Source organism: Pseudopipra pipra, chromosome 12, assembly GCF_036250125.1.
Source record: "Pseudopipra pipra isolate bDixPip1 chromosome 12, bDixPip1.hap1, whole genome shotgun sequence".
Taxonomy (NCBI): domain Eukaryota; kingdom Metazoa; phylum Chordata; class Aves; order Passeriformes; family Pipridae; genus Pseudopipra; species Pseudopipra pipra.
The window spans coordinates 7,243,643-7,257,243 of record NC_087560.1 but is presented as its reverse complement, the minus strand read 5'-3'; the positions used below and the strand labels follow the sequence as shown (position 1 = coordinate 7,257,243).

The following is a 13,601-nucleotide window of genomic DNA, read 5'->3' as shown; positions in this document are numbered from 1 at the left end:
CTCATTTATCCAGGGATCTCACTTTGGGACAGCAATATCTTCCACAGATGTGTTTGCTCAGATTTCCATCAGGAGTCTCCATCCTGGATATTTTATTTGCATAACAACCATCATACAGTCCCATGCCTCATGGAGCAGGACACAGCAAACAAGTGGGTGAGGAGAGCTGAGCTGGTTCTTTGAACTGTATCATATCATATATTGATTTAAAGATACATTTCTGCTTGCATTCAGTTTATTAGTTTAACAGTTTCTAGTCCAGCCTCATTCTGTTTTAATTTAAATCATCAAGGCTTTACGCATGGGAGCAAGCAAAGGGCAGTCTGAAGGTTTTGTAGCTCTGGGACCAAAAGGAATGTGACTGTAAAATGCACTGTTCTTCTTCTACTTGTCTATCACTTGCCTATTTTTATTTTAGAGGAAAAGAAAACCTCAGCAGAAACAGATGAAAGACTGAGAGGTTTCAGATTTATTAGCACACTGAACAGAAAAAGGAGATTTAATAGTGGTTTTATTTTGTTTTTGTTGTCTTGCTTGTTTACATTTGATGAGCTGATGGTAAGTGAACTTAAAGAGCACTGGCTTTGTTCTAAAATAGCTTTATGAGAATGACAAATTTATAGTGTGAAACTAGATGAATAAGGAGGAGTTGTTAAAGCAAGAGGAAGAACTAATTGATATCCTGAAAATCTGTGAATGGACTTATGATTCTACACTACTGATAACTGTGTTAGCACAGAGTTTGCATTGAGGAAGGCATGCTGAAAATGTGCCTTCCTTTTGCCCAGCATAGCCCTCCTCACTGAAAAAAAAAATATCCATTTTTATCCTATACAGTAATTGAAAAGAATAAGCAGAGGATATTTATTCTCCTTAACCTGGTAATGGCTTTTGGTGACTGACCTAATTTCTGTGTACCTGCAGGGCTAAGGAGTGAGAAGGAGGCATTCAGTGACCAGGGAGTAAGAGATTAGGGGACAGGAAATTTGCTGAATATACAAATTTATGGTGTGGTCTGCACTTTTGTATGATTAAATGTGAAGTGCAAGCAGCAAAAATGGGATTTACGAATCTCAGCCTAAATGACTGTGGAAATCTTTGAGTCCTTGCGGGAGAGTCTACACCTGAAATAATAATATTGTCATTTCTTTGGTGAAAATAAACTAGTGGTGATAAACACACTGCAGTTTTAATAAGGTGAAACATCACAATGAATAACATTGCAGTAAGAGTTACAGGATTTGTTTTCCTTCTGAAAATTTTGGGGGCACATTTTCAATTTATCTGCTTGTCTGTCTTTGATAGTTCCGTGCTTTGCTGTGCAGAGGCAAATGAGTGCACTGTAGACATCGTGTTACACGGTGTAACACCAGGGAAATATGTGGGCAACACCAAAATCCATTTACCTGGGAGTGTGACTAACATGCTTGTGCAATGAACAGTGTGCACCATGAAACCAAAAAGAACCCACAGAATGAATGTTCGTTTTCCTCAATATTTTTCCAAAAAATTATTTTATGCAGGTGAAAGATGAGTACATTTATCTTAATGACTGCACCTACAGAAAATCATTCTTTGCTATTTTGCCATATTGCATAATTAAAGCACTTGGTATATCTAGTCCAGACTGCAAATGAATATGTTTGCATCAGAAAATGCAGCTTGTATTTGTTAAACAGCTGGGAGGGAGGGGCAGGAGGAAGAGGCTCTTTAAATAAAAATAATGGTAAGGATTTTTTCTTATCTCTTTAACAAAAAAAAAATAATAATTTCCTATAACTCATAAAGATTTATCTCATACATGCAATATAAAACTCATCCCACTGAATAATTTGAAGAAGCATATATAACAAAGCATATCTGATATGTATGTAGTTCTCTATAGTAACATTACTACCTCTCTCAAAGTATAAATTAATTTAGATCCAATGTTAGTCCCAAGTAAAATTATTTGCATAAGCAGTAAGAAGACAAATATAAACAAGTTCTATATGTAAACATACTGTTTCTTTAACAGCTACCACTATTTTCATGAGTTCCAAGGTATTTGTCAGGCTTATACTGCATCCATTTTTATAAGTGTGTCAGTATTTAAATGCAGGTATTGAACTGTCTCCTTCTCAGATGGTCACATGCAAAAGAAACCAAGCACTCTTGAGATGTGCATGTAGGGCAGAACAATAGCAGGGCATCTTTTAAACATCTCACTTTCAAACATCTGCTTCAGCAACACACTACAAACTGTAAGACCAAACCAAGGTTCCCTTCTCCATTCCATGAAGCTGTAATCTGTTAAGCCATCTGGCCATGAGAAGGTTTAGGTGCTTTAATTCCCCTTACCTACAGGAATGGTCATTCCATGGATTTTGTCTGCCCAACCGGCATAATACCTCAGGGTTTTTATGACTCCCTGGAGATCGACGTAGAAAGCTTGCAAGAATGGTTTACCACTGTTCAGGGATTCCATAGTCTGGAGGACAAGAAAAAGGTAAGAGATATAAGCACAGTAACATTTTTGGACTATTGTACTTAAGTTATTCACCATCTTAACAGCTCTTCAGTCACAGAGATTTTAATGAAGACCAACCAGTTACATCTTGGCATACTTTTACCCCAGAAGCTTCAGAACAATTATCTGATCCCCTTTGTGTACTTCATTTTGCAAATGTGAACAAAAAGCATTTTCCTTAAAAAAAAAGTGGTTTCTTCTGGAGTATTCTGGAATGGCTATGATTTTAAGAACATGTGTGAGTTTATGTGTGTTTGTTTATCTGTCTGTCTTGTGGGTTTATGTGTGTATCCACATGCATGTACATGTGCCTTTGTGTATTTTGAACCTAATAGCCACTGTGTTTGGTCCAGATCTATAAATGCTGAATTGCTTTAATCAGGAGCCAAGATAAAAATGCTTGTCAAACCAGGTTCTGTTATGTTAATGATAACAGCTGAGAAGGGGCTCCTTGTAACCCCTTATTAATGATCTGAATCCATAAAGAGAAGAATGGACATATCCCTTTTTATATAATTAATGTGAATATAAAAATTTCTCTATATGGCTGCCAAGACTCCTGCTGAGGTCTGAGATATCTATACTGTACAGCCAGTTTATTTATTGCCATCAAATAAACAAACTCTCCTCTAGGGAAGCTCATAAATTAACAAGCTAATGTCCTTATTTTTAAGTTAATATTCCTAGTTTTTAAAAGTATCTTATAAGCTGTCCTCTTAGGGGTTCCTAAGATCAGTTAGCAAAAAGAATCCAATAAAATATCCTAGGATGTTGAGGAGCTTAACTCATTCTCAATAGCTGTCTAAAAGAAATCGTTAAGAATGGGCAAAGGACGCCCATGTGTAACACACCAACCATCAAATGAGTTTCTATAGAGAAGAATGGAGGCCTAATTCTGCACTGACTTATATCCCCAAGAGCAATTAATGGCATTGCCTGCAGTGCAATTCAGCAAAGAACTTGGCTCCAGAAATAAAAATCAAATGACAGGCCGAGTAAACTTGATTTGCTGTGCACTTCCTTTTCCCTGCGGCGATTTTACAGTATACGCCGGTGGTAAGATGATTTAAGTGTTGACAAAGCTGGAATTAAGATGTTCTCCGGCTTAGTTCAAAGCAGTTGACATGCGGAAAACAACATTAACAATGCCACTGTTTTGATGGCTCCATCCACCAGAGAAGCAGTGCTGTACCCAGAACTCGGGGCCCCGGCTGAGTGCCGGCGAGCGTTTCTCCTGCATTTCGGGAGTGGTTGCACCGATCCCTTAGTCTGGCATTTTTTACTCTAGAAAAGTTAGAATTGCAGACACAGACGCGTGTGCACACCCCTGCATCTGTGTGATGTCCAATTAAAAGCTCATTTGAGCCCATTGGAAGGCTCATGTTGACTTTTATGTGCCTTGGATCAGGCCGTGAGCAGACAGCCAGACATCTCGGCCATGAGGCTGAGTGTGGCTTTCAAATACAACTCATATCAACACATTCGTGAACCAATTTGCTCTCAGAATGCAAAACTGACAAATGATTTGACTGTTGATTTTCTTGTGCCACTTACAGCAAGAATTGCCCTGTCTCTCTCAACCAAGTCTGCCAGCTTATCCAAAAGATGGCCCCTTTCCGATGCATCCATTCTCCTCCAAACAGAGCCCAGAGAAAATGCGAGCCGGGCTGCCCTCACTGCTTTGTCCGTATCGACCTGGGAAGAAGGAAGAAAAAAACTGAAGGCACAGAGGTAAATAACACACCCAGGCTTATGAAATTTGCTGTTGTACAACCTTCCTCATGTGATGGGTTTTAGAACTATGATTAATAAAAGAACTGTCCAACAGTTCTGTCCTGGGCTGGTTGCTTTGATCTATTTATACATTTCTATTATCTGTTATTTGAACTATTTATACATTTCATTTATACATATACCCATTCATGGGATGCATTACCTTGTCAGCTTCCTGAATCTCACAGATCTGCTCTCCTGTTGCTGGATTATATACTGGGAATATTCTCCCACTTTCGGAATTCTGCCACTCATTATTGATGAAAATCTAGAAAAGGAAGAGAAGTCATTAGGTCTCCTGCATGAGCAGGAGTGTGTATATATGTGTTATATACACACATACTGTGATGTATATAACAACAAGCTCTCAGGAAAGGCTGTAGATTCTAATACAAGAGAGCTGAAACTTATTTATGTCTGTGAAAATTACACTTTTCAAGTGTTCAGGCTGAGGTCAGCCCCAGTGTCTTTCTGTGTTCTGTAGCAGTGTCACTATAGGAGCAATATCAGATTCCAAATAGCTTGGTTAACATTCAAATTTGATTCAAAAACTGTAACAGACTAAAAACAAGAAGTACCTGTATCAGACAAAAAGCCTTGAAACTGCTGGAGACAAGACAGGGATTTGGAGTAATCATTCAGTTCAGTAAGTAAACATTTGGTCACTGATACAACCCAGTCAAGGCTGAATAATCTCAAACATCACAGTTCTTCAATACACAGTCAGTTAATTATGGCTCCAGTGATGGCTTGCAGCACAGAACTAACTTGCTTATCTTCTTGGAACAATGGAAATTGTTAAATTCTCTCGGTGTTGATATCATCTTAATTGTCACGGGCAAAACAAATTTGAATGGTAATGGTGCTGACAACAGCTGTCTTGAGAAAGGTAATGACAAATGAGTTTATTTAAAGTAGATTTTTACTGGTAGCTGTATACATGTCAGTTGTTTCCTACTGAATGACTTTCAAGAACAGGATGCAATTATTTATTAGCAAATATGAAATAAGTCACTCCAGGAAAATGACTAAGTGAAAGTTTTTCCAGGTATTCAGACTCTTCCTGTCTTTTAAATCTTTCTAAGAACAAAGGTGTTCAAAAAGTCCAGGCACCATAGGGGTTTCTTGGAGTTCAGGTATCAATGTACTTTCATTGTATTCCATGAAAAACAACTTCAAATGTGTAAGGGGGTGTTCTGGCCTCATTGAAATAAATGGGAATTTTACTCCTTACTTCACTAGAGGCAGGAGTTCACACCCAAAAAGAAGGATTTCACCAGGCTTTTTTTTTTTTTTTGCATATGTGGCTGTGTTTATAGAGACAGGGACCCTTTGAAAGACTGAGGAGTCTCAGTTCCAATCGGAGATACTCAGGTGGTAGAAACTGGACCATCTTTTTACACATGAAGGCACAGATATGTCTGTAGAGTTTTCATTTACCAGACCTGAGCTTGCTCAACCTATTCTCCAAGCCAAATGGAAGCCCTGTAGCTGTGTTCTTTTCAGCAGGGCTTATTAGCTCAGGCTCAGTGCCACACTAACTGCAGTGACACAGCTTCTGGTTCAGAGCTGCCTCATGTCCAGCTGTCTGAGGACATAGAATCACAGAATCAGAGAATCAGAGAATCAGCTGGGTTGGAAGGGACCTCTGAGATCAAGTCCAACCCTTGATCCACTACTGCCATAGTTACCAGACCAGTGCCACATCCCGTCTCATCTTAAAAACCTCCAGGGACGGAGAATCCACCACTTCCCTGGGCAGCCCATTCCAATGCCTGGTTACCCTTTCTGTAAAGAATTTCTTCCTAAAGAAGATGTGTGGAGAGAACCTGTGGCTGCCTGGAAAAGACCCTGGAGGTAGAGCAACTGTACTTAGCAACAATTACGTGAGCTTTTGCTATTATGGATGCTTTTGCTATTACTGTGTTTCCTCTTCTTCCCTGTACCTCCAGCTTCAGCCACTCTGCTGTGTGCCCTTCCACCCACTCCAGTCTGTTCTTTTTTTACTTTCCCCACTCTTTTGTTTAGGTTTTCATAGGTTGCTGAACCCAGGACCTACCACACCACTACCCTTGCTTTCTTTGTACACTGTATTTATCCTGAACCTGGTCATGTCCTTGAACTTTAAGCTCCTCAGACCGTGGTGGTGTCTTCCTGCTCAGTGATCACAATATTTGGCAAACCCAAGTACTGGTCCCTGTTAGGACATTTTGGAGCTAAACCAGCTAAAATAAGATAGTGAAAGAATCTCCAGTATTATTTCTAGTGATTAACACCATCTGCCAAAATCCTCCAGCGTATTATTGTCACATTTTAGACTGTAAGTGAAAAAAAGAAACTGAGATCTATGACCTGTGTGGGGGAAGGATTTTACTGTCATGCCTTTCATTGAGTTAACTCTGCACCCAGCGTGTGTGGGGGTGCTGAGGAGGAAGGGGAAGGGAGAAAAGCTCTCAGCTTCAGGAGCAGATGGCCAGAGGAGATGCAAGCATGTTTGTTTAAGGTGACAGTATGTACATAAACACATAGGCTTCTCGTGTGAGCTGTACTGAAAGAATAAAGCAGTTCAGCTGAGTACAAGGACCTGAGAAGTCATGGCAACTGCAATTCAGTACTTCCCTTCCAGAAGTCATCTGTGCTTTTTTAAAAGGATTAAAAAATTCTGACTCCATTCTGCTGGGATTAACACCTATCATCAGGTTTGCTAGTGCATAGGACACATATTTGTTCTTAAAATACATTTCATCATAGGAATGAGAAATAGTGGTTTGGAATTACAAAAGAGAGTTGCAATTCAAATCAGCTGGAAGGAAAAGGTGTATTATTTTACTGAATGCTCCATTTATCCCACAGATTTAGAAAAAGAACTGTAATAGTAAATATTTCAGATAGGACATGGGAAGGATCTATTTGGCATAAAGTTAGAGCTGAAGGCAAGAGAAATTGCTACTGTTAATGGTTAATGTTAGTTTCTTCCTGTTCCACTTTCTATAAACAAGGTATTGCCTATACAAGCTCATTACTGTAAACTGAGCACATTTAAATTGGCAGTAAAATCGGAGTATTTACTCTAGTGCACAAATAAAGTACCTAGTCCCATGTTTTGGAACAGTTTCAAGTCTTGAAATCCAGCAGCTGGCGTCTTTACAAGCAAAACCTTGCACTTAAACAATTCACTTTTGAAAGTTTTAGGTGTTCTGTGTCAGGTAGTACCATTCAGCAGATATTCCTACCACCAAGACGCAGATTCTTTTGCAATAAATTTGCATTCATAGGGGCTTTTATAACTCTTCCAGCACTACTGACTCCAATGGCTGTTGATTAAATGTATATATCCTGTACATTTAATCTGACTTTCATTATGGCCACTTCGTAAAAATGCCATGAAATGGAGAAGCGATGACACATTGCAAGAACAAGGAATCCCTGCAAAGCCTCAAATAGGGTTTTTTTCTGCCTTATTTATAGCGACCATGGTGAAGGCTAACTGTAAATCAGGGAGAATATTTGACAGCAAATGTTCCTATCTATGGATTATATATAACCCATCCTAAACACCAGATAAAAAAGGGGTAACCCTGGAAAAAGAAGGGCTTGCTTCCATGTAAATCATGCTACAAATTGGACAACACCCAGTGAGTTCATTGTTCAACCTCAATTGTGAAGGCTATTCACATTTACTATTCCCCTGGAATCAATGTTAATTAAGGCTGACTTGGGCTATAAATCAGCCTTTGGTTTTTACAACTTAATTCAGCATTAAGCATATATATGTAAATAAAAGGTAACTGATTAACCACTTGAGTTTTCCAGGAGTTACTGAGGTAATTTGTTTTTGTTTGAGTCCTAGTGTTACCTTTTGTGATATGCAGTAAGGAAAAGAAAAAGTGTATAATGTGTCATGCATTTGCTATGTGGTATTGTGGTAGTTAAATAATCTGGCCTGTTGGGTGCTATCAATAGCACTGTGCCAAAATGAAAAGGGAAGGAGGGAGCATTTGAAAAATCTTGGAACACACAAACATTTTGTTTGCCATTTACTCTCAGCAAAGCCAGTAACTGCAGTAATGTCAGAGCAGGAAGATAAAAGGCAAACTTTCCTGCTTTCCTGAGGTGTCCCTGTCAGTGCGGTGATTTGGCCAAGGACAAAGCCAACTGGCAAAACAGTCAAGGCCTCTGGTAAGGGAGCAGTTTGGCTGTAGTTGGTGTTCAGTGCTTTAAGGAGGAAAATAAATACGTTTGTTCCCCTGTGCTGCCTAAGGGAACGTGCAGGTCGGGCAGCAGGTGAGGCACAGGTGGGTGAGGCTGTGTGTGTGTGAGGTGAGGGCATTTCAAACAGGCCCTACAGTGGCACAGGTGTGCTTGGAAGCTCCTGGTTGCCCCTGTGAACATGCCCTTGTGAAGTGTCATCATTCTCACGAGAGCTCTTCATAAAGATCTCTTGGCAACTTCTGTTCCTTTCCAAATGAAAGAGGGAGAGGGCATGGGATTTTCCTAAAGAGAACAATCACATAACTCCTGGTACTGACAATAACCTCTTGTTTTCACACACATGTTCTCATAGATCTTTTGATAGAACTTTGCAAGATACTGGTCCCACCATGTCTTTGCTAGGTTCACATTTTGCTTGGGGTTACTCACATACAACCACTGTTGACAGAGTTCCACAGGGAAGCCATCTGACCCACCCTACAGGCCACGTGACTAAGAGCCTTTGAGATACCATATCATACCAAAAAAAAATATACAAAGGAAAGGTAAAATTCAAAGTTATCGTGTAAAAATTCCAAGTTACCTTGAGACTGCTGACATGTAGTTGGAAGGAAATCATATATTGCATTTTGCACAAGCCCTGTGTTTCACAAGCATTGAGTGCTGAGTTCAATAGCATTTTGGATGCTCATCAGTTTTGAAATCAAGCCAAGAGTAAATGTTTTTAGCATAATGCAAAGCAAATTAAGCTTTTCAAACAAACAACTACAATGTCTCGTTTAAGTAGCCATCTGTCCCAGTTAGCTTACTAATAATTAGCAACTTAATGTTCATTTCAAACCATGCAGGTAATTGGAGTGATAAGTAGTCAGAGGATGGGATGTGTACATCCCAAGGCTGGACATTCTAATCTGCAGTGCAGTAGTAGCAAAATTTAGACCAGGGAGAAAATGGACAGAATTTTGTTTTTTCAGCACTGTTTACCACTGAGAAAGTACAAAACAACTATCTTAAGTATAATTAATTTAAATATAGCAGAGAACAAATATCTTCTTTGCAGCTCTTACTTGAAGGAGCTTTGGTTTCATGGTACTACAGATTCCCTCTGCTGTTCAGCCAGGGGCTAGCCCTGGATTTGGGAAATGGAACTGATTTTTACATTCACTGGGGATTCCTGCATGTTCACTGCCTCTCTCTTTTTTTTTTTTTTTTGGTATTGTCTTTCCTTAAAACCTACAGAAAAAAAAGTAATTTGGGCTCTCTTAATTCATAGGAGTAATCAACACAGGTGGCAACAATGTAACTTTCCATTTCCTTTCTTGAAAATGTTCTCAAATGATGTGTGAGTGAAATGATGATCTACATTCTTAATTCGATATTGCTTAGTGATGATGTCATCAGGCATTTTCCTCAGGCTCCCCAGCTGTTTAACTAAGAACTTCAGCCAGTGGACAGACAGTGGCCCAGCATTCAGCTCTTTGGAGGTGGAATGATTTTCCCATGGATTTAATAAACAATGTTTTTGTGCTGTTGCAGCTCCAGAAATGCTTTTTGGTACAGGAAGAGGATTTTAACATCCAAATAATAATGGCTTCCCACAGGAGATTTGGTTCTGGATGAATGGAGGAAGGAATGGGAATTTCCTAACTCAATTGATTTAGTAGCTGGTTATAGTTTTGTTACATCAAAGATGTTTTTTTCATATGTGGATTTTCCTTGGAGAGCCTTTGACGTTAAATCTGTGGGGATGGGGGAGGGGACATCAGATGCCAAAGTGCTTTATAAAAGAATCACAGCTGTTCAGCCCTCAGCATCTTCTCAGAGCTGGAGGCATTAACAAATACACAATGGCACTTTTTTGGGGGGAGAGGGGACATACAACAATTTTAGAGGCATGCAAAAAATCCAGCAGCAGCATTTCCCTTGGTAAATACTGCATAACATCCCAGATACCGGGCACCTGTGCCTCAGTCTGGTCAGGAAATTTCATATCCTTTCCCATCTCAGCAACTTCATTTCCTCTCCTTGGGAAACATTTCAAGAGTCCTAATGATTAGTACAATTGCAAGGGAATGAAGTAGATGGGATTGCCAATCAGAGGTGCAGCTTGTTTATTTTCACAAGCCTTGTTTTCCTTGACTTTTATGGCTGTCTTGATACAGCAAATCTCTCACGTTCTAGCCAGAGAGTGTTGTGAGGCACTCCTGGGAGTGACTGGAAACCAACAGCTGGCTATGGAATCAGCGAAAACCTGGTTTATAAGAAGGCACCAGGAAAGCAAAAGCCAACCCCAGCAGCCTAACCAGCAATGGACCAGTAGTGCCATTTTATTTTATTATTTTATTTTATTTTATTTTATTTTATTTTATTTGGTTTGGTTTGGTTTTATTTTACTTTTAAGAGGATTGTTCAGGTCAGCAGCAAGAATCACTGCTCCTTGCTGGCAGTTCACTCTGAGCCAACATCCCCAAACATTCCCAGTGCAGAAGCTGAGGGCAAGCTGTGAATGAGTCTCTTTGGGCACGGCTGCATGGCTTTCATGGACACACCTCCAGGAGCCAGGGCAGGCTGGCTGAGCACACAGGCATGGGTGGTTATTGTGTCTTTCATTTGTGGTACCACAGAGCAGCATCAGCCCTCAGAAGTTACCCAGGTTTGGGTTCTTGTAATGAGATGCCTTTCAACTGCAGAGCAACTGTAATTGTATGAAGAGTAACAGTGAACTGTACATGAGTAACAACTTTGCACCAAATTTAATTCTGGCAAGCAAGCTCCCGTGGGCATAGCTGGTTTTCAGCCACGAGAGGTCCAACCCCACCCAGAGTAGAACAAAAGGAAAACTCCAACTGGTTTCAGTGGGAGCTGAATCAGGCCCCAATTGAGGAAAAAGAATCAGTGGCAACAGCCTCCGGAGGGGTGTTTGTACTAGGAGACAAAGCTGTTTCACTGGAAACTTGACACATGCTACAGAGTCTGTGAGGTCTGTGAGGCCAAACAAAACCAGAACATGTAGACTTTTCTTTTTCCTCTTTAGCTGCTGGGTTGTCCTAGCTCCTTCCCTCTCCTCACTCACACCCCCCACACTGTACAAAAAGAAAAATTTTGAAAAAGAAGAAGAGCTCTATTTCTAAAGCTCTGTGTGCTTTGGGAAGTTTGTTCTTTTTTAACATCTCATTTGGACCTCAGAGCCTGAAGGTTTTTGGCTATGGGGTACCATAAAAGGGGCTTTCCTTCATAAATCCAAACTTGAAATTTCACTCAAGAATTCTAAAGTCCAAACTTTGGAGTGTACCGAGAGGGTTAGAGAATTTTAAACATTTACAAACGTATTAGAGCAGGAGGATCAAAAAAGTCAAATTGGAAATAAAATGCACAAGAAGTGGATGAGGCTGCTCTGGTTTTGCTGCCAGTGCAGCAGTACGTCACACTCCAGTAGAATTATGTTTACACAGCCTGAGTCCCGTGCCAAGGGTGCATGTCTGATGGGAAGACCAGGCTGTCTAACTTTTCTGGATGTAAATTCCAAGTAGCAAGGCCTGAGTCAACCCTACTGAAATCAAAAACAGTCCTTGAGATCACTGGACTTTGGATTAGAAGCCAAGCATTTAAAACAAGTGAATAACATGAAGGTCTCAGCGACATTTCAGCCTGCATAAATGAAGGCAGACTTCTGCGTGCCAGACATGAGCTGGAGGAGGATTCACATCATCCAGCACCTGATGGTGGCAGAGGCTCAGTCTCTTCAGTCCCAGTGGGGTGCAGGAGAGGGTAAGCCCTCCCTTGGGGCAGGATCCAGCTCTGCCCTGTATCCAGGGGCTGCTGCCCTGGCCCTCTCACCTGGACATGTTGTTTAGGTGCTTAAAGGTAGATATGGCAAGACCCCTGCTGAGCCAGCTCCCAGAGAGAAGAGCTTTGGAGAATGGTACACTAGGAAAGCGGTGTGATGGGAGGAGAAATTGGAGGAATCCAGGGTCTCTGAGCAGCAAATGGAATCAGAGAAAGGGCTTGAAGCCTCCTGTCAGTCTGCTGTGAAAGTGGAATGTAACATGATTTTTTCTCCCCTATGTCCCAAATCCCTCACACCAAATGTTTGACCTGCCTGTCTTCCTGTCTTAATTAGTCTTCTGTCTTTCTGGGAGTTGGGTCTGTCCTTCTGCAAATGGCAGCACATCAGACAGGGGAAACCTGTCATGTTTGTTTTCTAAGCTGTAGGGGGCACCCATTTGAAAAAACTCCCGGCTTATCTAAACGTTTTTGTTTGTATGATTTTGAATTAGGAAGTGTGAGTAATTAGTTAAGAAGATTAAATAAGTCTTAACAACATGCAGTAGCGTGCTTACTTTCCTCCTCCCCCCCAAGTATTTCCTGCACAAAACCCAAGCTGCCAAACTGTGATGATACCCTTTTCTATTTTAGTTTCTCACTGTGCCACATGCTGATACAGCATCCGTTATTTCAATTCAGTCTCATTAAAGGGATTATTTTGTGCCTGGTTGTTCAAGAAAATTAATCTAAAGAGAAGAAACTTCAGATTCATTGTCTGTTGAACTATACCCACCACAAACATTTTACTCCTTTTGGCTGCCTTATTAAACCTGTGGGAAGAAACTTTTCTTACAGCACATAAAGGCTTTCCTCTAAGTAATTTTTTGCTTTTTTTTCAGTTAATGAAAAATTTATCTGCTGTTAGTAGCACAATACAGGAGCAATAACATAGCTCAGGTAATATTTCATGTATTCTTAAGAAACTAAGCTCCCAAGCTTTACTTATCCTTTCACCCGTGGAGCTCTTAAATTGCTGGAGAAGAATATTTGCTCTCTTTCTTAACTGCATCAGAAAACATTGCTTGTGAAACCAGGATGACTAAAAAATAAAGTCTGCTCTACATTTTCACTATTAACAAAGAAAAGCCATTGCTGGATGATTAGGGTAAGGATGGCAGTGTTTTTTATGGAGTATGATCCTTGGTGTCACTGCACCTTAAAAATTAAATAATGAAAGATTTCTAAAAATCCAGTAAATAGAGAGCGGAGATTAGGGAGTAATTGTTTACAGAATCAATTACTGAGCTGTCACTGGGCTTTAATGAAGTTGTGGCTATTAAGA

The 13,601-nt window shown here is 40.2% G+C and overlaps 1 protein-coding gene across 3 annotated transcripts in view; it reads right to left on the bottom strand.

The window, feature by feature from the left end:
* The window catches only part of ALDH1A2 (aldehyde dehydrogenase 1 family member A2), a 61,053-nt gene that overhangs the window by 24,388 nt on the left and 23,064 nt on the right, over positions 1–13,601 (bottom strand). For 2 of the 3 annotated variants that reach the window (XM_064668237.1, XM_064668236.1), the window contains 3 exons: positions 4,446–4,550; positions 4,064–4,204; positions 2,341–2,470 (listed from right to left, as the gene is read on the bottom strand). In XM_064668237.1, the coding sequence (XP_064524307.1) occupies positions 2,341–2,470; positions 4,064–4,204; positions 4,446–4,550 (376 nt within the window). Of the gene's footprint in view, positions 1–2,340; positions 2,471–4,063; positions 4,205–4,445; positions 4,551–5,722; positions 5,740–13,601 lie in introns of those variants that run through there. The other variant, XM_064668238.1, reaches the window with a different exon arrangement.